The 25,406-nt window shown below is 47.1% G+C and overlaps 3 protein-coding genes across 4 annotated transcripts; 1 reads left to right on the plus strand and 2 right to left on the minus strand.

Moving 5' to 3' along the window:
- Window positions 1-6,962: 6,962 nt before the first annotated feature.
- On the minus strand, window positions 6,963-15,866 carry NSDHL (NAD(P) dependent steroid dehydrogenase-like). Of its 2 annotated transcripts, XM_057429608.1 has the most exons (7): window positions 15,816-15,866; window positions 13,384-13,545; window positions 12,322-12,468; window positions 11,026-11,154; window positions 10,195-10,337; window positions 8,618-8,720; window positions 6,963-7,936 (listed from the first exon to the last, which is right to left on the minus strand). In XM_057429608.1, the coding sequence occupies exons 1-7, from the start codon at window positions 15,834-15,836 to the stop codon at window positions 7,601-7,603; spliced, it is 1,041 nt and encodes a 346-aa protein (XP_057285591.1). In that variant the 5' UTR covers window positions 15,837-15,866; the 3' UTR covers window positions 6,963-7,600. The 2 variants fall into 2 exon arrangements, with proteins under 2 accessions (XP_057285591.1, XP_057285593.1); XM_057429610.1 differs by lacking the exon at window positions 11,026-11,154.
- Window positions 15,867-17,068: 1,202 nt separating this feature from the next.
- CETN2 (centrin 2) lies at window positions 17,069-20,729 on the plus strand. Its single transcript, XM_057429677.1, has 5 exons — window positions 17,069-17,125; window positions 17,300-17,479; window positions 18,850-18,978; window positions 19,278-19,415; window positions 19,965-20,729. The coding sequence occupies exons 1-5, from the start codon at window positions 17,069-17,071 to the stop codon at window positions 20,052-20,054; spliced, it is 594 nt and encodes a 197-aa protein (XP_057285660.1). The 3' UTR covers window positions 20,055-20,729.
- An 818-nt stretch (window positions 20,730-21,547) lies between these two features.
- On the minus strand, window positions 21,548-25,187 carry LOC130610089 (glutamine amidotransferase-like class 1 domain-containing protein 3, mitochondrial). The gene is made up of 4 exons (XM_057429673.1): window positions 25,035-25,187; window positions 23,796-23,967; window positions 23,089-23,290; window positions 21,548-22,249 (listed from the first exon to the last, which is right to left on the minus strand). Exons 1-4 carry the CDS (start codon window positions 25,140-25,142, stop codon window positions 22,057-22,059), a joined length of 675 nt encoding a protein of 224 aa, XP_057285656.1. The 5' UTR covers window positions 25,143-25,187; the 3' UTR covers window positions 21,548-22,056.
- Between the last annotated feature and the right edge of the window lie 219 nt (window positions 25,188-25,406).

Raw genomic sequence — 25,406 nt, forward strand, 5'->3', positions numbered from 1 at the left:
GATCAACTCTCTACAAAGTTTCCTCACTGTCCAGCCTCCTGATGCCACCCAAAGCCCCGCTGATCTAGCACTGACCTGGCACGCACGGCCTTCCTCTGCTTCAGGAATCTGCTCCTTTGCTGCTCCAGTCTGAAACCTGTATCAGTCCCACAGGGGGTTCTCCATACTGTCCTTATCCTGCAGCAATGCTCCTGAGAGAGGGGGCAAAATGAGGCATTTTAGTTCACTTCATGTACCCACAGCTTTCTGGTGCGAATGCTACCTGGGTCATTTCAGCTGCTGGCTAACACAGCAAGGCTGTTGCACAGCAGCACTTGTGTGAAGGACATCACCCGACTACTCACTGCTGTACATCACACCAGCCACATTCAGCTCCCTGGGAGTAAAGCAAGAGGAGAGTTAAAGCTTCCCTGGGAAAGACAAGGGAGAACTATGACACTGCTGCAACTGCCACACATGGACAGTTTACACTAGAATAAAAGGGATTTTATTCTGCTATATCCACTCCCCTCTCAGCTTATTTCCCATTTCAACGAGGTACATTTAAGAAGCCATGATCCAGTTGTTAATGAAGCCCTGGGGAAGGGCAGCAGCACAGCTTCTTCCCCTTACATGCACGGTCCTTCAGTGCAGACGTACCCATGTCTCCTGGCAGCGCACTGCTCCGCTGTGGCAATGACTGCGCTTCAGCTGCTGCCTTGCATGGAATGTACCAGCTTATCCTTGTGGCTAAATCCAAGACCTACCCAGCAGTTGTCTCTCTCCTGTCTGTTTCGAAGCAGTGTCACCCTCCATCTCAGGGGAGCTGCTTTCATTTGCAGCAATATAATTGCCAGGAGAATCAAGCTCACGCATCTCAGAGACTCAAGGTTGGCACAGGAGGATCACCAACAACACATCCCTCAAACACTGCACCCTTGTCACCATTTAGCAGATGGCAGCCAAACACTGCTTCTACAGAAAGAGTAAAGCTGGGAAGCTCTTCCAGCCATAGCTGCTGCCAAAGAGGAGCAGAAGTGGACATTCCAAGGACAGAATGAATGTCACAGACCTCTCAGGGATTGGGTGTCCCAGGGGAGAGCACTTCAAAAAGCCTGGAAAGAAGCCTCAAGAGCAGTTGTCTTCCAGGACTGGCAGAACACAGAAAGGGACCTTCTATCTTCCTCACATGGACTAGGACAACACCAGAGAGTCAGGGACAGTAGATAACAAAGGATACACAGTATATATGTATATGCATGTCAGTATACAAGTAAACCACAGCTTTGCCTTATTTCCCAGTGAGGAGAGCAGAACAAGAACACACCTTCCTTTTCTCTTTTTCTTTTTCTCCCTCAGTAGAAAAGGTTTTTCATAAGCTTTGCTCAGCTGACAACCACCACAGCCAACCATGCAGACAGCTTACCTTGAACTGGAGCTGCCGTGTCACCACAGTTCGCAGTCCTCCCATTCTGCAAACAGAGCTCAGCAAAAACATATGTGGTGCACAGCAGCTTGAGCAGTTCAAGACAATCGGTCCCAAACAAGCCTTTGTGGGTTTATCCCAATTAAGCTCTTAGATAAACCACTCTTTCCAAACTATAGCTGAATGTCACTCACACCAGCAGGCACAGAAACCCTGATGGGTGGTTTGCTTCCTCCTAATTACAGGAGCATGTTCAGGTTTTAATGACATGGTGTTTCAAACCCATAGCAGTGGCCAGCGGCAGGAGGGTTTTGGCAGCAAGCAGCAGGCCTGGGGGACACCTGGGAGAGCCCCACACCACACAGCCACCAAAACACAGCACCATCAGGTACCTCCAGAGCAAAGGTAAAGGTGACGTCCAGTCAGTCTGTAGGGGAAGTCAGCTCACTTTAGGCACTTAACTGAGACAACCAGATCAGGAGCATCATCTCTCTCAGCTTCCAGAAGAGGCTTGAGATAAAGACTCCAGATTTATGTTCAGGTTGGAGAAGAGAAGGCTCCTTAAGCGGAGACCTTAGAGCAGCTCCCAGTGCCTAAAGGGGCTACAAGAAAACCAGAGAGGAGCTTTGGACAAGGCCCTGTAGGTACAGGAAAGGGGAATGGCTTTAACCTGCCAGAGTGAAGATTGAGATGAGCTCTTAGGCAGAAGCTCTTCCCTGTGAGGGTGCTGAGGCTCTGGCACAGGGTGCCCAGAGAAGCTGTGGCTGCCCCATCCCTGGCAGTGTTCAAGGCCAGGATGGACACAGGGGCTTGGAACAACCTGCTTTAGTGGAAGGCGTCCCTGCCCATCGCAGGGAGTGGAGCTGGAGGAGTTTTAAGGTCCCTTCAACCCAAACCAGTCCGGGATTCTATGAATCCATTCAATACACAGTGTGTGTGTAGGTGTGTGTATAGTGGGCGTGAAACTGGGCCTTTCTGCTACAGTTTGATACCACTCTGAAGTTAGCAAAACTGTAACTCTTACCATGGCAAGAAGTAGCAGCTTTTCCCGGTTAAACAGTGGCAAAATTAACCATGCTTCAGGAAAAAGCCACCAAACTCAGTCTCCCTGGCAAGACCAGCCTCATCAGGAGATACCACAGCCAACCTGCACACCTCTGGAGCAAACCCTTGACTTCCTCAGTCCAGGAGCAGAATCCAAGAGGGGCATTTGCTTCATCTGCACCAGGTTAAAAGGGTCTGGCTTGAACCACCCAAGTAGACCTGGCCTCCTGCCCCCGACATGAGCCTGGAGTACCAGACTTCACCAGGAAATGGATTCTCCCTGAACCTCCTTCACAAGAAAAGCACAAGCACCTCATAAAGCTGTTTCACCATCAGCACTGCTTAATGCTTGTTTCACTGCTGTTTGTCTCTTACATTCTTAGTGCAGTGCAAAGCAGATCATTTGGGATCAGTGAGACATGTGAATTGCATCACGCAAGGAAGCTGCAGCCACAGAAACCACTTGCTGGTAGGAGAGAAGGTGGAACAGCAAACACCTTAAAGGGCCCTGTTTAGGTACATAAATAAATAAAGAAACAGAAGTGACTTCACCACAAGAACTGCCCAGGAGAGATCATGGCAAGTATGAGGAGTACTTGCATCAAGAAATAAACAGAAAAATGGAGGACTAACCTGCAAATCAGACACTTTCCTACAAAAGTTTCTGTTTGAGGCTGGGGTTTGTTTGAACACTGCATTCAACAGAGCTCTAAACACCTTGGAATCCAGAGGCTGTCCCAGAGGGAATCCCTCACAGCCCAGCAGAAGCAGGTCAGGCTGGCTGTGAGCTGCAGTCATGCCTGTACTGTAGGCTCTTCTTGCTGGGTACAGCAGCCTGCTCTGAGCTCTCTTCTGCCACAGACCCACTCCTATCGCTTCCAGAGTGGCCCATTTAAAACCAGCCTGTGTAACTCTGCAGTTACCTTCCTCTCCAGGGGTGCAGTGCACATACCTTTACAAACAGTGATGTCTGTGAGGTAGGAACCTGCTCAACCCCCAGGCCAGGCAGTCAATGTCAGGGGAAGGTGGCTGTACGGAGCAGCACAGCAATTCTTGTCATTCCTACCACAGAGGCACAGAGCCTCCCTGACCAGCTCGGATTCAGTTACTACTATCTCTACACTTTTGTTACTATCTTCTAGTCATGAGAAGTTGATCACCACCCTCCAGAACACTGAGCTCCACTGGCATGTTTCCTGTTTGTTCAATAACATGTTCTCATGTGTAACTCTGTCCCCCATCCTTGTGCTGAAGGTGGAAGGAAGGTGACTAACCTATCAATGCTGTGGGCCTTTGCCAAGGTGACAGAAAACTAAAGCTCCAGTAGAGACTGAGCAGAGCTGTGATGAGTAGAAGGGTGTAAAACCACTACACCCATTTGTTACAAGGGAATCAAACTGGTTTTTCATGAGGTGTCATTACGAAGTATGCCAGACCTCACCTTCCTAATAGCAGGTAGCAGAACAGAATCATAGATCCTGGACTATTTAGGGCTAGAATACACTAATCTCACCCATGGTCATGAAGACACACCTGCATAGGAGGTCAGGAGCTCTCAGCACCGAGACAAAAACAGCTTGTCAGCAGAGGCAGGGCAGAAGAGCAGCCACGGCTCAGTGCCAGGCTGATGGCATTGCAAAGGCAGGAAAGCAACATGTGCAATCAGGTAGCAGAAACACCACAAACATGCCCTGCTACAAGCAGTGAGATGCTCATTTATTTCTCATCACCAGCTCAGCAAGCTTCCTCCAGGCTCCCAGGCTTGCTTTCCTTCTCCCATAATAAGCACTGAGTTGCACCATCACTTACATCTGTGGAGCTGGCACTTGCCAAAGGCTTGCCCAAGCCTTAGTGAAACTCAGTAAACGGAGCAGGGCCCGGCCCACTTGTGCCGTTTGGCTCTGCAGTGCTGAAGGGTGTGGAAGCTCCTACTGGTGCTTGGGGATCACCACATCAGCACATCTGAGTAACCTATGTGAGGATCTGCTGAGCCAAAGGGGCCCTTTCCACAGCTTCAGAGGGCTGTCTGAGCAGCAGTCATGCTGGAAGTCACTGGAGATGCTGAGCTTCCACAGTGTAACATCACACACATGGACTGGTTTGTGTTGGAAGGGACCATAAAGCTCATCCAGTTCCAATCCCCTGCTATGGGCAGGGACACCTTCCACTAGAGCAGGCTTTTCCAAGCCCCATCCAACCTGGCTTTTATCCTCCACCTGAACCCTCCTACTTATCTACCTTAGGCTTGACTTAAGTCAGTCCCTCTGTAAGGGGGAATGTGGGTTTCTTGGTTACTTTAACTCCACCTAAAAAAGCACTTTCATTCCTCTCTTCCCTTTCTCTAGGGTAAGCAATAGAATATCTTCTTTATCTCTCCCACTGCTTGTCAAACCAAAACCAGTCTCAGGTCAGCAAAACTAGGAGCTGCAGGAGGAAGCAGCCTGGAAAGCAAAGTGAGAGATAAGAAGTTTGTCAAGAGCACTATAGGAAAGTGTTTGAAGTCTTCAGCAGCTCCTGCTGAGCATTACTAGAACAACAGACTGCATCTGCCCCTAGGTATTTGGAAGATGTCGATAATGGCAGTTTTGCTCTGCAGCTCCTGCTCACTTGCCTGCTCACACACACACACACACACACACACACACACACAAGATAGAGGTTGTGAAGAGGTGGCAAGATGAATAAATCACAGGCAGGAAAGTGCAGAACAATCTCTTTGGCTTGCACAGAAAACACAAGATGGGACTTATGCAGGTGCTTATTAGAGAACATGAGTTGAAAGAAGGAGGCTGGATCAGGGATAGAGGAAGCTGTGGATAAAGCAAGGCACCTTCTATTTTGTGGCCAGGGAATACAGGCAGAGCACAGCCAGACTCCACCACAGCAACAAGGCCTGTTTACTCCTGGTTTGGAAAACAGAAGCCAGTGAGCCTGCCAGAAGAAATTCTGGGAACTGACCTAATTACATAGGGAGTACCAAGTCAAACAGACTTCAGCATGATGCAATGCCCCCTCCCATGCCCAGCTCTGGGAACTGCTCACCCCTATGCAAGCAAAACCTCTGGTTTACCCTTCTTGGATGAACCAGACATGTGAGGGAAACCATGGTGCTCCGTATCAGCAGACCTGCCCTTCCAGTGCCTCTTGTTTCCGTGGCGCCTTCTGGTTGATACCTTCACCTCTTACCTTGACAGTCCTCCAAAGATGAGGGGAGATGAGTAACTTGCCACTGCAACTGTGTCCAAGGACCGATACAGGCATTTTTGGGCCTGACTGAATCTATACGGCAGATCTAACTGGGAAATGCCATCTAGAGGTCAGAATGTGCTTTTACCTGTTTTTGTATGATCGACTTCAAGCAGCGGTAGCGTTTGCTCCTCTCGCTTCAGCATAACCTTATTCTCTCATCATCTCTGTGTGAGGGCAGCATTGTACCTGCTTCACAGACGAGGAGCTGAAGTTCTCTGCTGTGCACCATGAGCCCCAACAGTTCTTTTCCTATGTCACTATATATATATAGAGTACCAGTACACACTTAAGAGAACCAGCGAGGGAAGAAAGGGTCCTTCCACTGACACTGAATTTGTGCTGGCACATGGATGGATCACGGAGGTTAACACAGCTTAGGTCTTTGAAAGCAGCAGCTGTGTCCCACTGAAATGGGATGTGGGATGACACAAGCAGATTCCAGAAATGTAGCAAGCACAGGGCTTGTTCTCTGAACTCCAGAATTCAAGCTTTAACAATCTAACTCTAGAGGCTTGGACAGAGGGGAAGGAACAAAGAAAAGGCCAAGTGAGTGACCAGTGCAAACCAGAACTGTGTGATTTGGATGGCATTCACTTTAAGATCCAGCAAGGCAAAGGTTAGTAAGACTGGTTACCTGGTAAAGCAGCAGGTAGAGTGTCTAGAAGGAAAACAGCCCAACATAAAACTCCCCAGAGAGCAGCCAGAAGTCAAAATAAAGCTCTTTTTTTGAGGACACCAGAAGCATATTGAGCTTCCAGTTGAGGTTAAGGCTCATTGAGTGAGGCACTTCCCATACTTCTGAAATCTGAAACACCCAAACTCCTAGGGAGGCAGAACTGGCACAGAGACAAGTTCCAACTCTAACCTAGACTCTTCATCTAAAAACAAAACTGAAGCACTTAGAAAGATTACAGGGTGAAGTACACTTAATATACATGTCAAACTAAGCAGCTCAGTGAACACAGTATTATGGGAACCATCTTCTTGTGGAAATGAGCTTCTTTGATATACTAAGTGGTCAAAGCAACAAACCCCACCATTACCAGCAATAGCATGTCAGACAAGAGGAGAACTTTGTGCAGGAGGATCTTCCACCCAATGCAGCTCTTGTGGGAAGCGAGCGATGGTGCAATACTGCAAGCTGACTGATGACAGCCCCAGCAAAGTTTTCTGCCCCCTTCCAAAGGGAAAAGGTCATTCCTATCTGTGCCGAGATGATCAGAATGGGATCTGCCCTTTCAAAGACAGAACACAAACTTAGGAGTTGATGCCTTCTTGATTTATTTGGGTCTTTTTGAATAGAAACAGGCTCCTGCAGAAAGAAAGGCAAATGCTTCCTCACAAAGACAGGACCCATATGCCTATTCTCAGGTTTCCTCATGATATCTTAGTAAGAAGTCAAATCACCCATCAGTCCCGGAGGGAATAACAAAATTAGCTTCAGTGATTTAAGAGGTGGTGGCAGGACTCCTTTTTGGTGGCCTCTCTTTCATTGCTCTTATATAGGAAAAAGCCAAACCACAGAGGAACCAGCGGTGGGAAGTATTTCATTGAGAAGAGGTGGCTGTGATCACCAGAGCAACAAAACAGAGGACAAGGGTGGAGAGAGGAATGCTGATGTGCTGGGTTGGGATTGAAGAGGGCACAGCAGAGTGTTTATTCATAGTCCAGAGGGTTCAGCTTCTTGTTTCAAAACAAGAAGTCACATCAAAGAACTGTTAGAACAGCTCCTACAGGAGCTTTCATTTCAACCCAGATAAGAGCCATCTTGGTAACAGCGAGAGGGAAGAAGGACTTCTCTGGACTCTGTTCCAGAGAATTAGTGAGATTTGGCTTATTGTTCATGTTAAGATGTCAAAGCAATTCTGAAAATCAAGTAGAAAAGAATCCCTGTAGGGCTCCTCAGGCCTTGGCCCGGCGTAGATGAGGGTAGCTCTGCACAGTCCTCTCTATTGCTTCATCCAGGCTCACCACTGGTGTGTAGCCCATGGCTCTTTTAGCCCGGTCACAGCTGTAGTAGTGGAAGGTTCCAGCTAATGCCACTCGCATAGGGGTGAACGTGGCCTTGATGGTGACCAGTGGACTCAGCAGCCACAGCACCAGAGACAGGACCAGGGCCAGGTAATACGCCAGCCAGTAGGGAATGTGGTACTTGGGAGCATCGTAGTTCAAGCCAGTCAAGATACGGGACATGAAAGCCCAGAAAGGAATTGGTTCATCATTTGTGATATGAAATGCCTGGAAGAGAGGAAGACAAAAAGCCAAGTGATAAAATCATTGTGGTTTTCACAAACTGGTCTCTGTGATGGCCCATCTCATGCTCATGCTGAGGAGAACTGACATCCCTGACTTGACTGAGACCATGAGAAACTGCTTTGTGCTCACCACCTCTGTACGGAAAGCGATGAAGCCCTCCTTGGCTAGGAAGGCAGCTACTGCTGACACTCCAGAGGTCAGGATCACTTGTAAAAGGTCAAACTGAATGACACAGCACAATGCAAACACATAAAAGTACATAGACCAGAGCATGGCAGTGCCATAGAGATCTAGAAAAGTTTCTCCTGCTTTGAACTCTATTGTAAAAACTAAATAACTATGTTTATCATGCACACATCTTGGCTGCCCACAATTCTGCCTGTATTTCCTTTCACAAGGAGTTTTATAGCATAAAATTAAAGTATAGACCTACATCTTAGCCCATGTGGTTGAATGCAATGGTCACCACATGGACAACCATTCATTATAGCCATAGACAGAAAAACCCTGACCCATTTGCGCACTGGTTCCACTCATCTCCACAACAGAGGTTCAGGACAAACAGTGCCATGAATTACAGAACAGATGCATAAAGCCCGTACCTGGCTTGCAAATGAAGGTTGTCTGAGGGGCACCCGCTCCCCTCCCCAGGTCCTTCCTTACCTTCCCACACAGGGGAGAGCCCTTCTGAAGATTTTCTGCAGCCAGGATGTGTCCATGGACCACATTCTCCACATAGGTGAAGTCTACCAAGTTCTTTCCATCCCTGCACAGACAAAAGGAAAAAGATTAGCCCCAAGGCAAGTTAGGCTGAAAGTCTGCCAAAGGAAGGACTTCCTCACAAGGTATATTTGTTCCAAGTTTCTTCTCCCACTTTCTTATGCTGCAACTTCAGGCCATACCATGTCAGAGAGATGAAATCACTGCATATGGTTTTAGAGATAGGAAAGGCTGTTATTGGCTCAGCTCTTGTCTCCAACTTCATGTTCCTGTAACAGTACCAGCTCTAAACCTCACAAGTTAACCGGGTTTTTAGGTGCTGCAGATCCTACAGGGTCGGAGTGATTCAAAGAAGCAGAACAAATAGAAACAGAGAGCAGAGAACAGAAACCAGCACAGACAGAGTCACTTAAGGACAAGCTTTCAATTATGAAATCCTTGGCTCGGGAAGTTCTCCCTCACTCCCTCAATGAGCCAACTTCAGCCCTGGCTGAAAGAGATTCAAACCACTGTGTTTCTACCCAGGTACAGAAAGTGAATCTGCACATCACTTTCAAGAGCCTAGCTAAATCAAACCAATAGTCTGTTACAAAACCACTACTCATTTGGCCATAAACCAGTATTGCTGCAATCCAGCATTTTGAGAAAGAGTGATTTTCATTTCCTGCATTCATGGATGAGTAACTATTTTATTTGCTTTCTTAGAAGGGATGTACAGGCTGTAGCTGTAGGAATATTCAGATGAGGAATGCAGGTTTGAGCTGGAAGAGAATGCAGACTTGCAAAAAGTGGAAACCTTGAGTTTGTGTAGGTTTGCTTCTCTCAGAGCAATCTAAGAGATCAATTCAGATTCGAGCTGTGAGGAAGACTGAGAACCAAACACCTCCTAGAATCCAACACCAAAACCCACACAACCCTATTCCCTTCTTTTCACCCCAAGCACATATTCATGGCTGCACATATACACACAAACTAGCTTCTTTCATGGATTACAAGTCTATTATAGATTAAAGAGCATATTTCTTCTCAAGAGCATAATACAATCAATAAAAATATCCTCAGTAGTAGCTTGAACTATTTCTTGCTCTAAACTTTCAGCTAGAAGCTCTGCCAGGCTTAATAACAAGGCAAATACCTTTGATCTTACAAGCAGAGATATTCAAACACTGCCATTGAGGCCTTTTAATTGCTAACAGAAGGGTGTATTAATTAAATTAACAGCAACTAATCTGAGCTCTCTCATATTTAAAATGACAGCTCTTTAGACAATACAAAGCAGCTCAAGCTACATCAGCTGTCCCCACTGATAGTCTTTTTGCACTATGAAGCAAAAGGATTGTTTAAAAGAGAATCCTGAATCACAAGTGATAAATCAACTCCAACCCCCCCATCGACTCCTTTCCATGCCACAACAGCAGCTTTAATTGAATAACAGATTTAATATTATTCCTTTCCAAAAAGGCTTTGTAGGTTGAGCATTAGTTTTAACAAAAGCTATTAAAGGACTGAGCCTTCCTCACCCAATGATGAACTTCATCTTGCCACTCTTAGCTGCTTCAACGAGGATGGGAACCAGCTGAGGGTCTCTAGGACCAAATATCCCATGGGGACGAATAGCAGTAGTGAGGAAGTCATTGCCTGGGTCATTTGCACTGAGCACTTCCTGTAGGAAAAAAGAGAAAGCCAGATCAGGAGAGAAAGGCTGAGAAGAAAAATACAACTTCATAATACATTCCCAGATCATCACTAAGGGGTGGGTGCTCCCTCATCTCCTTGAAAAGGCATCAGTGGAAGAAACAGTCTGTCCATCTCTTTATAAGAGATCCTTCCTTTGTTCCCATGTCTTCTCCCACTCCTCTTGAATGAGAAAAACAGACAAAAATCTGTCCTCATTACTGAACGCTTCATGAATTGACAGACAAAGGAAGGGGACTCCTCACCTCTCTCATTTAACACCACAGAAATCAGGGGAGCTTTGAAAGTTCCTTCTCTCCACTGGAGAAAAGAAGGACACTGAGCAATTCCATCTCTCTCTCATCCATCAATGGATGATTTCCACCATAGGCCTCCTCAACCCGATTCAGAAGGGGTGTGATCACACCTTCCTGCAGCACCAAGTGCTAAGGACATTTAGCCAGGCATCTTTGAAGATGATTTAATTCTACTGGGAGTTTGCAAATGCTGTGCTCTACTTATTTTTAACAGCTGCTGCATTTTCCATTAAAAATCCAAGAACAACCCAAATAAACACTAACGCTTTCAGTGTTTCACCCCAAAGATGTCATTACTACTTTTAGAAGGGCAGTTTTAAGCATTGTGAAGAACAGTGTTGTTTGTATTATGACAAATACCTTCTCCTGGAGGATCTTCGTCTCTGTGTAATAGTCGATGGGTTTTTTTGCATATGGGAGATCTTCTGACCCATTTTTTATGTCTGTGCCCTCGAAAACAACACTGGCACTGCTGGTTAACACCAGCCTCTGCAAGAGATGCAAGAAAACAGCTGTTTAAAGCCCAAGGCAAAAGGGTACTTATTTACAAAGGCAGAGTAAAGACAGGAAGATGTTTAATCAACTGAGATAGTACTAAGTGCAGAAGAACATGGACTTGCAGGAGATAATCTGAAACTGCAGGAAAGAAAACTGCCACTCTTTCAATCGAATTATTTAGTGCTACTTAAAGGAGATTGAAGCATTTCAACTAGCACCCAAGACATCTCCAGGAAATCACAGCACCCACTTGGCACATTTCAGCCCTTAACATGAGTGTTTTTAAGGTATATTCACTCATCTTGATGGTAACAATAGTGCAGAGATTAAACCAGAAAAGAATTCTTATCTTGGATGTTTTTGTACACCAGGGGATCCAAACCAGAATGTCAGTGATGTCTTGGAGTAATCAGAAACATGTGGGTTTAAACAGGATTTACATTGTAATAGAAAGAAGACCAGATCCAACAAAGTTCCAACAGGATGGAACTCCTCACTCTGACAGAATCCAGACTAAGCCTGAAGGAAAACACCCCATGGCCCATTTGCTACAACAGCTCATTGCATGAGGGGGGAAACCACCCCAGCAAATAACAGACTCTGGGCTGGGAGGCCTGGGTGATATACACCAGTTAATTGTAGACATTAGCACTGCTGCATTTGCACTGGTTTTCCCCGGCTCTTTCTTTCATTGGCAAATGACTTTCTAAACCAAATTAGACTGGCTTATGGCACAAGTGTGTTTCTTCTCATTGTATGTTAAAGAATTCATGTAGGTAATAGATATCATGAACACTTCCAGTGCTGGAAAAGCTCTCTTCAGAACCATCCCCTTATTTCAGCATGAGGGAACACCCTTGTGGGTGATCTCCTGTGGGTGATTCCCAGATGTCTGGTAGGACAAATTTTAATGAATGCTTTTCCTGCAGTCAGGAATATTGCCATGAGTGGGTTTTCTGTGGCAAACATGGCCTGAGCTTACACCAGACGCTAAGCAGGAGACCGAGTTTCTTCTACTAATTTCCACACAACAAGACGGTACTTGCTATCTCAGAGACCTCTATCCCTCTCTCAAACTAGACTGAAATTGGTCCATGCTGCAACTGTTATAAAGTCACATCAGCAGCTTATAGTCTCTATATGCTTTTCTTTCCTTACCTGCACTCCAGCTTCTTTGCAGGCTTCAATGACAGCTTTGGTTCCCATAAAGTTCACCTTATAAAACAGTTCCCTGTTGTCACTTGAAGGTGCTGGCGATGCACAGTGAAATGCCACCGACACACCTTGTAGAGCTGGGAGCAAAGCCTGGAGGAGACATCACATGAGACAGCAGTGAAGCAACAGCAGCACCACTCAGAAAGAGGAAGAAAATAAAACATGAATCCTTTTCTTATGGAAAAAACCATCACTAAATTTCAACACATGTTCCCTCCATAAAGATGAGCACCTGGAACAGGATCAGCACCCAGGATCTCCACTATGTCCTCTCCTTCTTGCTAGGCAAAACCACACTACGTATTTCCTTCCCAGGGAAGAACCTGGGAATTTTCTAAGACCTAGAGGCTACCTTGACTTAACAACCTGCAGCAGTCTCAGCGCAGGTATGAGACTCCAAATTACTGGGAGACAGGAGCTAGAAAACCCAGCAAGCAGCAGGTTTAGCAGCACCAGTACCCCATGGCACTGTCTGCATTGGTGATGACTGGCATAGAGCTCTGAGCCATGGCTCTTTACCTTTCTGGGGAGATGCCTGTTCACATCATATACAAATGTTATGCCAAGGCTCAAAGCATGGCTGAGCTAAGGCAGAAGGTCTCAGCTGACTGTTAGAAGTGATGCACTATGCTGTTCTCACGCAGCTGGGGTTAGCCAGGAGAGCACCCACACACCATTACCAACAGGGACTGTAATTACACTGTATGCCTGAGCTAAAAGTAATGCAAATCATGATACAGAAACAAGTTCTGCTCTTTTCTGCTGCAAGAAGACCTCAAGTGAATTCCTTTAAATGTTCTAGATGAAGGTTTGAAAACTGCTTTGGCTACTGGCTTCCCAGGGCATGGCTGGGGGCCATATCCACACACCCTTTACAACCTGTGCAATGCCTTCAGGTGTTTCGGGGCCTCAGGCAAGGCTCAGTAAGCTGCTCAAGGGAACATTTATTTAAACACACATCCCTTCCCTCTGCCATGCCATGTACTGTCTGTCATTAGTCTGTACCTCTTTGTCACAGAGGTCTCCCAGGAAGAACCTCACTCTGTCATTGTCAAACCTCTTCTGAATATCAAACACATTGACTGCATAACCCTTCTCCAGGAGCTGCTCCACCATGTGCTGGCCTAAGAACCCAGACCCGCCGATCACGGTACATTTCTTACCAGCCTGTGGAGACAGGGAGAAAAGCGCCTTAACATGCAGACATACACCAAAGTGCACAAGTAAACTGCTCTGAGAAATTAATATGGTGGAATTTTGTACTCATCAGTGTGTAGTTTAATTACAGGAGTCTATATTTAGGTATCAAAAGACTCTTCAATCAGTCTGTGCTTAAAAGTTCAGATACACCAATGGTCCACATGGCTCATGTGCTGGTTTGTTTCAGTAGTGGCCAAAACCAAGTGGCCAACCAAGTGGCCCCCATAGTAGTGAAGAAAAAGAGGAATGGCTCCCACAAACTCTGCCCTGTGGCAAAGCAAACGATCTGCTTCAGCCAAATGGCACAGATACTTCAGAACATTCAAAACTATCATCATTACCAAGGACAAAACCATTTTCAGACCATGTGAAACTTTAAGTTTCTCCAAGCTGAGAAAGCACAGGTCAAGGCAAGGATTGCCCTTTTCAGTCAGCCATTGGTTCTTCCTTCCTTTCAAGCTTGTTCAAATAAATGGCTATAGTCACTAATAGATTCCAGTCTGGTCACTCATGTAACTGAACTGAGACTAAGACCTCACCATCAACACAAAACATGCAAGCAATGAGTCTGAGGAAGCTTTCATACAAAGAATGCTCTGTCCTGGTTGGAAATAGGTTTGCTCCTTATTGTTGCTACACAAAGCCCCACCTCTGCAGTTACACTATCAGGCTGAAGGGATTTTTAACCCAGTGAGACCACAGAAAAACAACAGTTACTCAGAAGTTTCCAAGTGCTACATCCTTAAACAAAGGCTCTACTGCAAAGTGTCAATTACACACACCAGAAATTAGAGGAGCGCAGCACTGCTGCTCAGTCACATTAAAGCATAACCAGTTATTTAGAATGGTGCATGCAAAGTACAATACGATTCAAATCATTAAAATAAAGCTCTAACGGGTTGGCCAAATCTGTGTGGGTTTGATAGTTGTAAGAAAACAGACAGAGAAAGCATATGTGAGTTTAAGGACCCTCTGCAGCTCACTCTCTGACTACATCAGTTTTGCGCATGCTTTGCTCTTCAGCTCCCTGATTCTCTAAAGTCAGTCACACTCCGCTGCAGTGTCCTCTCCCCAGGTGTACCTTCTTCAGAGGCAGCCACTCCATTCCATCAGTATTTCTACTTGCCCCGCTCTGTGTCCTTTCTTCTAAGGGTCCTTCCAACCCAAACCAATCCAATCCTATGATTCCAGCTCATTCTTCATCAACTGACAGCATCCCAGCTGCGCATCACACTTGAATGTGCTGAACAGTGCTCGACCGTGGCAGAACAACGCCCTCTAGCCCTAATTATCAGAATCATTTTCTGCCAGCACAGATGAGACCATCCAGGTGCTTCTGGAATAATAGTTTTCCACTCCCTCAGCTACACTAGCGGTATTCTAAATGGTGATGAACAGCAGGGTATTTAGATAACCTTTAGTGCACTTTTAAGACACACAGTCTAGTGCACACCTCTTGGAAAAGGACCAAATGAACCAACTCGATGACCAGAGTCAGTGTAACTGCAGCTAAGGTGGTTGCACCTGGATTCATGAGCAGGTAGAAAGCCAGGCTAACCAGGATTATACTGAGTTTAGGATATGAATTACTACCTAACTAGTGTTGTGCTGTGAAGATATGACAGCTTGCTCACACTCCACCAGGATACTACATTGGGTTTTCTGTTTCTTTGTTTCCTAACTATCAGAGATTCACTGGTCCTCAGTAAGCTTCACATGGATTCGTAAGAAAATAGTTCACTAGGTAGAAATGTCTCTATAAACAAGAGCCACAGGTAATGCAACAGAATAGTTGAGTAAATTGTACTCCTAAGAGCAATATCCAAACACCTTTCTGAGCTAGGCAAAATGTTACTCTTTCCATGTTCTAACTTCCTGTACTCAATGCAGCAACCATAGAGATGTTACAATGGCATGGTAGATCTCAGGGACCTCAGCTGGGCCTTTATAACAAAGAATACGTTATAAAGCATGTAGAAATGCTCCTGGAGTAGCTAAACTTCCAGCCCTATTGATCTGGCACTGACAAAGCTGCTGGTGTACTTTGGGGGCTGGAGCATTCCAGGAGGTCTTTGGAACTAACAACAGCAAATGATTCCTTAGAAAAATCCCATTTTCCTTGCCAGTATCTCTACTAATGCAGGAACAGTCTCACATCTTCCAACACTCAGAAGTATTTATGAAAATGTTTCTGCAAGACAAATCTTCATAGAGCATCATTTAAATCCTCAACTCACTGATCTGAGGCGTGTGGCCATTTCCCAGGTGATTCACTCTCAACCCAATTCCTTTAAGAAAGAAGAGAATTATTTCATTACTTTTTAACATGTTTATAGTTATAGAAATCCAGGTTGGAAGCCATTGCACTAAAGCAGAAGCATGAGAAGAGGTAATTCTCCCTGCCCTACCAAACAAAATAAGCAATACAAGAGTAACAGTGACATGAAGCAGCTTTCTCAAAGGCATACTTTTAATATCATAAAATACCTTTATAACAAAGGCAACATCTTATTTTAATTTTGTGTTAACTTCACAGACTTCCTTTAAGTCTTAATATTTACATCCCAAACAACATGAACACAACTTCAGGTTCTGGCAACGTCCTCTTCAAATATACAGTTGTTCAAGAACAAAATAAACTCGAGTTCAAGCATTTCAGCAGCACCAAGCCCGCCTGTTCCAAAGCAACAGGCACAGCACATCCAGCTTCTCCCACCCCGGCTTCCTTCACCCCTTCCTCACCCCTCAGCCCCTACTCCCAGCACCTCAGGCCCCAGCTGCCCACTCCACACACCCACAAGCTACCCTTTTACCCTCATCGCCTCACACAACCCCCACCTTCTCCGCCCCCAGCCTGCCCTTCCACACACCCCTCACCCTTCCCTAAGCCCGAGCCCTCTTCACAGCCCTGCAGCCCTCCTCAGCTTCCCTCCCCACACACCCGACGCCATGTTTCCTTCAGCCCCCTCAGCCCCTTCAGCTCCACGGTCCCCACAGCCTATCCCTATATCTCTATCCCTGCCCCGTTCCCTCCATCCCGCCCCTCTGCAGCCCCCAGGCCCTCTGCAGCCCCCAGGCCCTCCGCAGCCTTTCCAGGCCCCCTCACACCGACCCTGCCCCACTCACCACACCGGCGCCCCTCACACACTCCACCACCCACCCTCACGCCCGGTCCGGCTCCGCCCATCTCTTCACGCCCACCAATCAGCGCAGACGCTTCCAGCAGACCCCGCCCACTCCGCCGGCTCCCGCCACTTCTGCTCCCCCGCGCTCTGGGCTGAGCATCGCGTTAGGTGCCTGTCGCTCGCTGATTGGTCAGTGGCCTCTTCCCTAAGACCAATCGCGTTGACAGAAGAGGAACAGGCTCTTCCCTCCTCACGTCAGTCACCTCTTGGACCCGCCTCAGTCACCTGTTGGCCAATAGCAATTGTCCAAGCATCTCCCAATAGGAGCAAGGGTTCCCATGGCAGCGGCGTGGGACCATTAGCCAATGAGAAAGCGCAACTGCCAGGACCGGAGCCGCCGCCGGGCAGCGGCCACAGGGATGGTGAGTGCGGCCCGGCCCGGCCCGGCCCGGGGGCGGCCTCAAGGCCTGCCCTGCTTCGCTCCGCTCCGCTCCGCTCCCGCTTCCCGGTGCCGCGGCCACGCTGGGGGCTGAGGCTGCCGCTGCCCTGCGGGTCTCACCCACCCTTCACGGGGCGACGCGGCGTGATCCTCTTTGCTCTTGTGTTGCTGCGCCAAGGCCTCCAGCTTGCCGAAGCCCTCGCAGGGAGGCGCGACCCAGGGGAAGAAAGCGAACCCCACGCTGGAGCTCACCGAGGAGGAGAAGCGGGATATCCGAGAGGCTTTCGACCTGTTTGACACGGATGGCACTGGGTACGTGGATGTTAAGGAGCTAAAGGTAAGACTGTGCCTAGTGCTGAAAGCACAGTTCTGCTGAGGGTATGAATAATAGGGGCATAAACACCTAAATGTCCTTAAACGGGAGAGATATCCCCCCCCCCGGCTTAAAACGCTGTTGTCAACAGGTCCATTTGTCTCTCATTGTAGCTCTGTCCTGCTGCTACCACGTGTCTCCAGGGCTGGGCTGGCCAAAGTACATGGATAGTTCTGTATTTCTGTACCATCACCTCCTCTGTTACTAAAACATCAAAAAAGGGTTGTGCCTATTAAAAATGTGGTTTTTTTCCCTGCTTGTGTGTTGCTGAGGACTGCTGCTTTACAAATGGGGTTATCCGAGCTATGGAACACACCGGTGGGAATTGTTTTCATGCTTTTATTTATTGCAAAACGTTTTCAGTCCCTCCCCACCCCTGTCCTGTTGGAAGAATAGTAACCAATAAATCAGGAGTTACTTTGCTTTCAGAATTTGCCTTTCCTCTTTGCAGCTGGATATCTGTGTACTTGAGACCATGGAAAGAGAGAGAGCCGATTCCAACTTGCCACTTGTGCCTTTATCAGAGGAACTAAGACTAAAGCATGTAGGTGGGCACTGGTCACCAAGTGAAGGCATCCTCTGGTGCTCTGCTTATAGGACTGTTGTCAAAGGCACAGAGTGTTTGAGCTGTGTTTTCCCAACATCCATTGGAAAACATTTTTGTCACTAGAATAAAAAAAAGTCAACTGATTGAAGTTCCCTGAGGTCTCTCATCTTCAAACCTCCCACGTTTGTGCCATCAGATCTGCTTGTTAGAGTCCAGCAGAGCTGCAGGTGTGATGGAAGCTTCTTTCATAGTCACTTGGCTTGAAGTTGGTTGAGACACTTCTGGGTGTCCCATTTACCATCTTGCTTACAATAGGCCCTGAAATAAGCTTTATTATCACTACTGCTATTCCTCAGTATCTTGTTCCTCGTTGCAAAGGGAACACTGGTAGCAATTCCCCTGACAGGAATGGCATAACATTCAGTTTTCCAGCAGCCTTGGAAATTGCTCTCCACAGTCCTCCGCGACAGTCTGGGATTTTTCCTTCAGCGTAAGAATGGCAGTGGCACTCTCTGAGTGCCCATCACAAGAATTTTACAAAGCACTTACCAAAATAGGCTTTTGTAAGAAAAAATCCACATTTTATCACAGAAAACACTTCTCCAATGCTCTGTTACAGAGCTTTGTCCTCCAGAGTCTCACCAGTTCTGAGCTAGGGTTGGGGGATATATTTTTTCTGGGGACATAAGACTTGGGTTTCAACGTGATGAAGTTCAACTTTCCCCCCTTTCTCCTGTGGTTCTGTTTAGAGTTTTCTATGATTTATAATTGTTTTTCGTCTTTACAGGTGTCCATGAGAGCACTTGGGTATGAACCTAGAAGAGAAGAGATCAAGAAAATGGTATCAGATATCGATAAGGAAGGAACAGGAAAAATCAGCTTCAGTGGCTTCTTAAGAGTGATAACACAGAAAATGGTATGTGACTTTGAAAAGCACTTCTGAGAGTGGTGGGGCACTTCTTGAAACATACTGAATAAAACCAGATATTAACAGTAGAAGATCCCAAATCTGAAATCCCAGGGACATCTGGCCAGCTATGAAAGAAAAAGCATCCCCTGAAGCCCTGGTTCAGGAACCCTTCACCTTTTCTACATGTGCTTCCTTCTGGCTGGGCTTGGTTAAATTTGCTCTTCAGAGAGTTTCTTAGTCTAATGCTTGTCTTTATATTGAGTGTTACCTACCACATAACCACTACTTATTCTTCCTTCTTTAAGGTTGAAAAAGATTCCAAAGAGGAGATTCTCAAAGTCTTCAAACTCTTTGATGACGATGAAACTGGTAAAATCTCTTTCAAAAACCTCAAACGTGTCGCCAGAGAGCTGGGGGAGAATCTCACGGATGAGGAGCTGCAGGTTTGTTTGAATGGGAATTACCTCAGTGAGGGAGGGAAGCTCAGGGTCAGCTTCCAGGCAGAGGCAGCAGCCACTCAGATTTAGCTGCTGTCCTCTAAAGGAATTGTTAGGAAAATCTGCCCTTCCTGGCAGGAATGGAAGAGCTCCTGTTAGGCAGGGATTTGGGATCGCTGATCTTCATGAGGGCTGGAGCACCTCTGCTGTGGAGACAGTCTGAGAGAGCTGGGCTGGTTCAGCCTGGAGAAGAAAAGGCTCCAGGGAGACCATAGAGCAGCTCCAGTGTCTAAAGGGGCTACAGGAAACCTGAAAAAGGGCTTTGGACAAGGTCCTATAGGGTCAGGACAAAGGGGAACGGCTTTAACCTGCCAGAGGGGAGATGGAGATCAGGTATTAGGAAGAAGTCAACATTTTGTCACATAACGGGGTCTGGCGTTGTACCACTGTCCCTTCCAATGCAATGTACTAAAAAGTTGTTCTAATTCTGAATTAATCTGCTAATCCTAATCCAGTCTAACCTGGCATTGATTCCTGAACACAAATATCTTCCAGGAAATGATCGATGAAGCAGACAGAGACGGGGATGGGCAAGTGAACGAGCAGGAATTCCTGAGCATCATGAATGAGACCAGCCTTTACTGAAACAGTTTCACCTCTGTTTTGCACATATGTGTAAACATTTAATAGGCACCTCACTTTTTTACAGCCTTTATTTCTTTTCAGACAGCAAAAAATGTGGGTCAGTGTTCTTGACGTGAATGTTCTTACACTTGTGTTTGTGAGCAGTTACCAGCTGCAAACCTATTTAGGTGTAACAATGTGGCTGCTCCTTCGTGCTCATAAGATCTTTACACTCTGTGTATAGATCACATTTGTCAGTGCCGGTGTTCACACCCCTTCTCTGATTAAAACCCATGTGTCAAATGATTATGGTTTGGCAAAGAGAGGACTCAAAACCTGATAGTGCAAAGCTGTTATTCAGCAGTTGATGGTTTTAATTCAGTGCCTTGGTTTGGGTGCAGCTGCAGTGAACTATTTATATGACATATATGCAGGGCTCAGCACTTTATACTCTGTTTGACAGTGATTACCCTCCTCCCCATTTTTAGTATGTTCTTTAAAAATAAAGTAATAAGTAAATAGACTGCTGCAACTTATGGTACTGCTTCTCAGTACCCACCTTCGAAGAAATCTCTTTGCAGCAGGAGAGGAAAGTGGCCAGAGCTGCTGCTGCTGCAGACTCTGGACAGTTGCAGGAATATTCAGTGGCTTCACATATAAGATTGTATTTAAACTAAAGTGTCTTATTTTAAGCCATCGGAGTTGTGGAATGAAGCACACAAATGGCACAGCAGGCCCTCTGATCTGCTGCCAGAGAAACACCTGACTCTTTGCTTGCCCTGATTTACCCTCATGAAACCCAACACAGCTTCATTGCTTCTTTCATAGAATCCCAGACTGGTATGGGTTGGGAGGGACCCTAAAGCTCATCCAGCTCCAACCCCCTGCCATGGGCAGGGACACCTTCCACTAGAGCAGCTTGCTCCAAGCCCCATCCAACCTGGCCTTGAACACTGCCAGGGATGGGGCAGCCACAGCTTCTCTGGGCACCCTGTGCCAGCGCCTCAGCACCCTCACAGGGAAGAGCTTCTGCCTAAGATCTAATTACCTTTACATGTGTGTGGGTTCTGGAGAAGAAAACCTGCCAAGATTAAGAACCTGTGGCCACAGTGAGCTTTTAGGAGGTGAAGTTGTCCCACCACTCTCACCCACTTTCCTACCCTGTGAATTTCCTCTTGTCACATTTTCATGAGCACACCAGGATAACATTAATCTAGAAAGGTTGGACCAGGTGACCCTTGAGGTCTCTTTCAACCTGGGATTCTGTGATTTTCTTCAAAAAGAATGTAACCTCTTCCCATTAGACCTGTATGCTAACATGGGTTTGATTCTGCTTTCATCAGTGTCACATTCATGCCCAAGTCTGGGTTCTAACAAATCCCAGCAAAACAAGTGGGTTTTGCTGCTGGGGATTTCTTCCTGTATCATTTTCCCACTCACTGGCCAACAAGTAGCACATGGAACATATCCTAATCCCAAGTAAAAGGCAAAAATGAAGCAGAATTCAGCCTATGTAAAGTGTCAGTTTTTATTCAGTAGCCCAACTGCGTTCCTGCCTTTTGCCACTAACCCATCTGTGAGGTGGAGGTGTGGGGCAGCCTTGCAGTGCTGGCAAAAATGGATGTTTGAGGAGTCTGAGACACAGACTATTCCTGTTGACACATGGCATGCTCATGTTGGGTCAGCCCAGTCACACTGACATGACCTAGGCAACTCCTCAGCCACTCTGAACCAAGGACAGTGGCTGTGCTTGAGCCCCGGGGAGACCTGGGTTTTGCATGCCAGCTCCATGCGTGCCCACACTCCAGTTCCTACCAAGCTTGCTGTCACTAAGGGCTCTGTCCTTGGCAGAACACGACAGCACTTGTATTGCTCTGGAGTTCTGCCTCCTCAGCAGCACCAGTGGCCCGATGGGGGGGAAGAACTCCGTCTGAGCAGCAGTCTGCCTGCTGAGATGTGGATGTGAGAGGGGAAGAACGTTATCTGCACTCCAGAAGAGATGGATTCTGTGGCTTTGTGGCATTCAGGCAAGTCTGACCACTTCTTTGACCATCTTTCCAATGCCATCGTAGATGTCGTGGATGGGGGCGTTGCACATGAAGGCACTGGTAGTCACCAGCTTGTTCTTCACATCCACGTGGATTTCGGTGACGTGTTTGTTCACATGCTTACAACCAAGTTCCTTCATGGTCTCTGCAGTCTTGGCGTAAGGCCATCTACAAGAAGAAAAGAGAATGAACCCTGGGTGGGAAGTTGTCATTGCACAGACTGACTGATGAAGCCAGGAATAAAAGTCTGGATTACAGGGAGATGGATGGTCCCTCCAGAAAGCCAGCTCAATAGGATCCAAATGTTCTCCTGTCAGAGGAGTTTCTCTGGGACTATAGAACCAGGAAAACCTCCACATTACAGTGGCATAGTAAAACAATTCTCCCAGGTACTTGAAAGGTTTCAACTTTTAACTGTTAAGTCCCCCCAAGGGCCCTGGTTACTAAATGCTTCACTCCAAAGGCAGCAGCTATAGCACAGTTTGTCTTTGAAGTGGTGTCTCAAAGTAAAAGCGTAACCAAAGGGTGGCTTTTGCCATGTGTTGGAGGGAAACAAGCTCCCTCCTGTTACTTCTCTTTGTTTCACTGATCCCTCTGGCATCCTCCTTCCCTACTCCTAGTAAAGGGGAGGACAGATTCCTCCTGTCCAGGAATCTTAACATTGTCCTTACTCAAACTCTTATTCCTGTATGATTCTTGCAGTGTCTTGTACCCCACATGTTAAAACACTCCCATTGCAGAAAACTGTCCAAATAAAATCAGATTTCTACTTTAACAGGAGGAACATGTAAATTACAAAGGGAGGCATTAAAAATGCTGAGTATTTGGTTTATCAGCCAGGTTAATGCATGAAACGGATCATTCTCAGAAATAAAGTTCAGCTCATCACAAGACTTTCGCTATCAGGACACGACAGGTGGGACAAGGCGCTCTATACAGCAGGGGGGCATTGCCGATTCCATGACATTCCTGGTGGGATTTCCTCTGGGCACACTGAGGTTACTCACTTCTCACACTCTGTGTCATGACCCACTGTCAGCTCACAGCCTGGGAAGATCTTGGCTGCCAGCACTGGGGAAATGCAGCACAGGCCAATGGGCTTCCTGGCAGCATGGAATGCCTTCAGGACATCCTCCACCGCTTTGGAGATGACGCAGTTCTTGCCTTGGGTAGCCCAAGTACTCAGGTTTTTAGCCACTCCAAAGCCACCTGGGAGAAGAGAAACAGATTAGACTGGAAGATCAGTACTCCAGGGCAGGATTTTCCCAGGTATTACTTGGTAGGATGCTAAAATGGATTGGGTGCATGGCAGCATTTGCTCAGTGGGATAAAGGAATTAAGACCAGACAAGCTGAACGTCTGTGAGCTGACTGCCAGGAGATGAGACGTCACAGCACCTTGCTTCCCTCCAGGACTGAAGGAGAGTTATAAACGCTCTGATGAGTGCTGTGTTTCACACATAAATTCTTTTTTTTTCACCCATGGATTAGGGTGGAACATAGAATCATTGAGTCAGAATCAGCTAGGCTGGAAAAGACCTTTAAGATCATCAAGTCCTGACAAGTTTTCCCTTGTCCTTTAATCCTTGCTCCAGGCCTAATCAATCCCCACTGAACTGCACGGTCCTGATAAGGAGGTAGCATGTTGGAAGGGGAGACAGTGGGTTTGCATCCAGTGAAAGCAAAGCTCGGTAGATGGCGGGATGCTGTCCTACCTGGTATGATGAGGGCATCCAGCCCCTTGACATCCAGCTTGGCTAGGTCCTTGATGTTGCCTCGGGCTATCCTGGCACTTTCAACCAGCACATTGCGCTTCTCCTGAGTTGGCTGCCCTTTCACATGGTCCACCACATGCATCTGGTCAACATCAGGAGCATAAACCTCTGCCTGGAGAAAGAGGGGAAAAGTCTGTTATCCTTTAGCCTTGTATCCTAAGTGTGTTAAAGATGACAGGTAGTGAATGAAAACGCTTGAGTTACTTCATTAGGAAAGAAATCTATTTTCCATTCTCTATTATATTCCATTCCATTCCGTTCTGTTCTGTTCTATTCTATTCTGTCCTTTGCTTTTCTTCCTTAGACCAGCATGACCGAAAAATGAAAGCAAGGGATTGAACTAACACCTGAGCTTCCTCCACTAGAGGCCTCTGCTCATCCAGGGATGAGGCAGGACTCTGCTCCCAGCTGCCAGCCTAGGGAACGGCAAGAGGGAACCGAGTGCAGCAGCTCTAGCAGGGAAGAGGCAAAATTACACAGGCAGTGAACGAAAGGTCTGGACGAGTCTCAGCTTTAAGCCGAAGAGAGAATTCCTGCTTTGAAGGCTTTGGGATTGGGTGCTCTGGCTCCGCAGCACGGGTCCATCACTACCGTGCCGTTGTATTCCCATTCCCAGGGAAAGAGCTGAGGGTGACGTTACACAGGGCTTCCCTCCCTCCTCTGCCAGGCTCGCGCAAACGGCACATTAGAACAGCTGCCTGAGGGTTGCCTCTTTTACCCCATTCAAGTTAATCTAACAAGAACTTGCCTGGTTTCAGTTCTGATCTTCCAGGGGGTCAAAAAGATGACTTTCAAACAGCCCAAACAAGCAGTAATCTTTTAGCAGAAGCAGAGAAAGGGAGTGCAAGCCAAGAAGAACTGAGAACATGCTTAGGAAAGTTTGTTTCAGGGTTTGGAAACGCTCCACACAGAGCTCCAAGCCCTCATATAACAAAGCTGTGAGGGCAGAGCAGAGCCCAGGGAGTTCCCCACGCTGGCTGCAGCATCCCCTTCACTGTGCTGCTCACTCTGACTCCAGTCACTTACACTTGGCAAACCCCATGGCAGCAATGGGGAGCTCGGGGTTTGTCCAGCAAAGCTCCATTGAGATAAGCAGCTTTGGCAAAAGAGAGGGGTTGGGAAGTAGAGCAGGACGAAAGGAGCCGGAGATGGGGTTGGTGCTGCTGGGGTGCCTCTTACCTGTGCCCCTTCCCTGCTGAGATGCACCAGCACGGCCGAGGACTCGTGGATCTCACTCCCATCGTACACCCCGCAGCCAGCCAGCACCACGGCCACTCGCTTTCCCATGGTCACAGCCGGAGCAGGAGGATTCCCAGGAGAGCCCGGACTCGCTGTGAGTCTCTGTTCAGCGCCCGGAGTCTTTTATAGCCCGATCCCTCCCCCTGGAGCAGGTGGGGCTGGGAGGGTTGGGCTCAGACTCTTCCTGGCAGGAAGGTTTTATTTCCAGTACCACAGGCAGGGCATGTCAATATTATTTGTTTCCTCAATTGGCTGCTGCTTTGCAGATCTTCTTCCCAGCACGCTGTGTCCAGAGCATCCCCAGCTGACGTG

Source organism: Pezoporus wallicus, unplaced genomic scaffold (assembly GCF_028554395.1).
Source record: "Pezoporus wallicus isolate ANWC-B61680 ecotype Strahan unplaced genomic scaffold, APGP_CSIRO_Pwel_v1 contig_14159, whole genome shotgun sequence".
Taxonomy (NCBI): Eukaryota; Metazoa; Chordata; class Aves; order Psittaciformes; family Psittacidae; genus Pezoporus; species Pezoporus wallicus.

Bases quoted from the DNA above. Each gene is read 5' to 3' on its own strand.
- CETN2 (XM_057429677.1), top strand. From the start codon at position 17,069: ATGAGAAAGCGCAACTGCCAGGACCGGAGCCGCCGCCGGGCAGCGGCC. The intron at 17,126-17,299 runs GTGAGTGCGGCC...TGATCCTCTTTG, and splicing joins GGGCAGCGGCCACAGGGATG to CTCTTGTGTTGCTGCGCCAA. The intron at 17,480-18,849 runs GTAAGACTGTGC...TCGTCTTTACAG, and splicing joins TGGATGTTAAGGAGCTAAAG to GTGTCCATGAGAGCACTTGG.
- LOC130610089 (XM_057429673.1), bottom strand. From the start codon at position 25,142: ATGGGAAAGCGAGTGGCCGTGGTGCTGGCTGGCTGCGGGGTGTACGAT. The intron at 23,291-23,795 runs GTAGGACAGCAT...CTCTTCTCCCAG, and splicing joins GGATGCCCTCATCATACCAG to GTGGCTTTGGAGTGGCTAAA. The intron at 22,250-23,088 runs GTGAGTAACCTC...TTCTTCTTGTAG, and splicing joins CATGACACAGAGTGTGAGAA to ATGGCCTTACGCCAAGACTG.
- NSDHL (XM_057429608.1), bottom strand. From the start codon at position 15,836: ATGGCCACACGCCTCAGATCA. The intron at 12,469-13,383 runs GTACAGACTAAT...TGTCTCCTCCAG, and splicing joins GAGACCTCTGTGACAAAGAG to GCTTTGCTCCCAGCTCTACA. The intron at 11,155-12,321 runs GTAAGGAAAGAA...CATCTCTTGCAG, and splicing joins GCAAAGAAGCTGGAGTGCAG to AGGCTGGTGTTAACCAGCAG.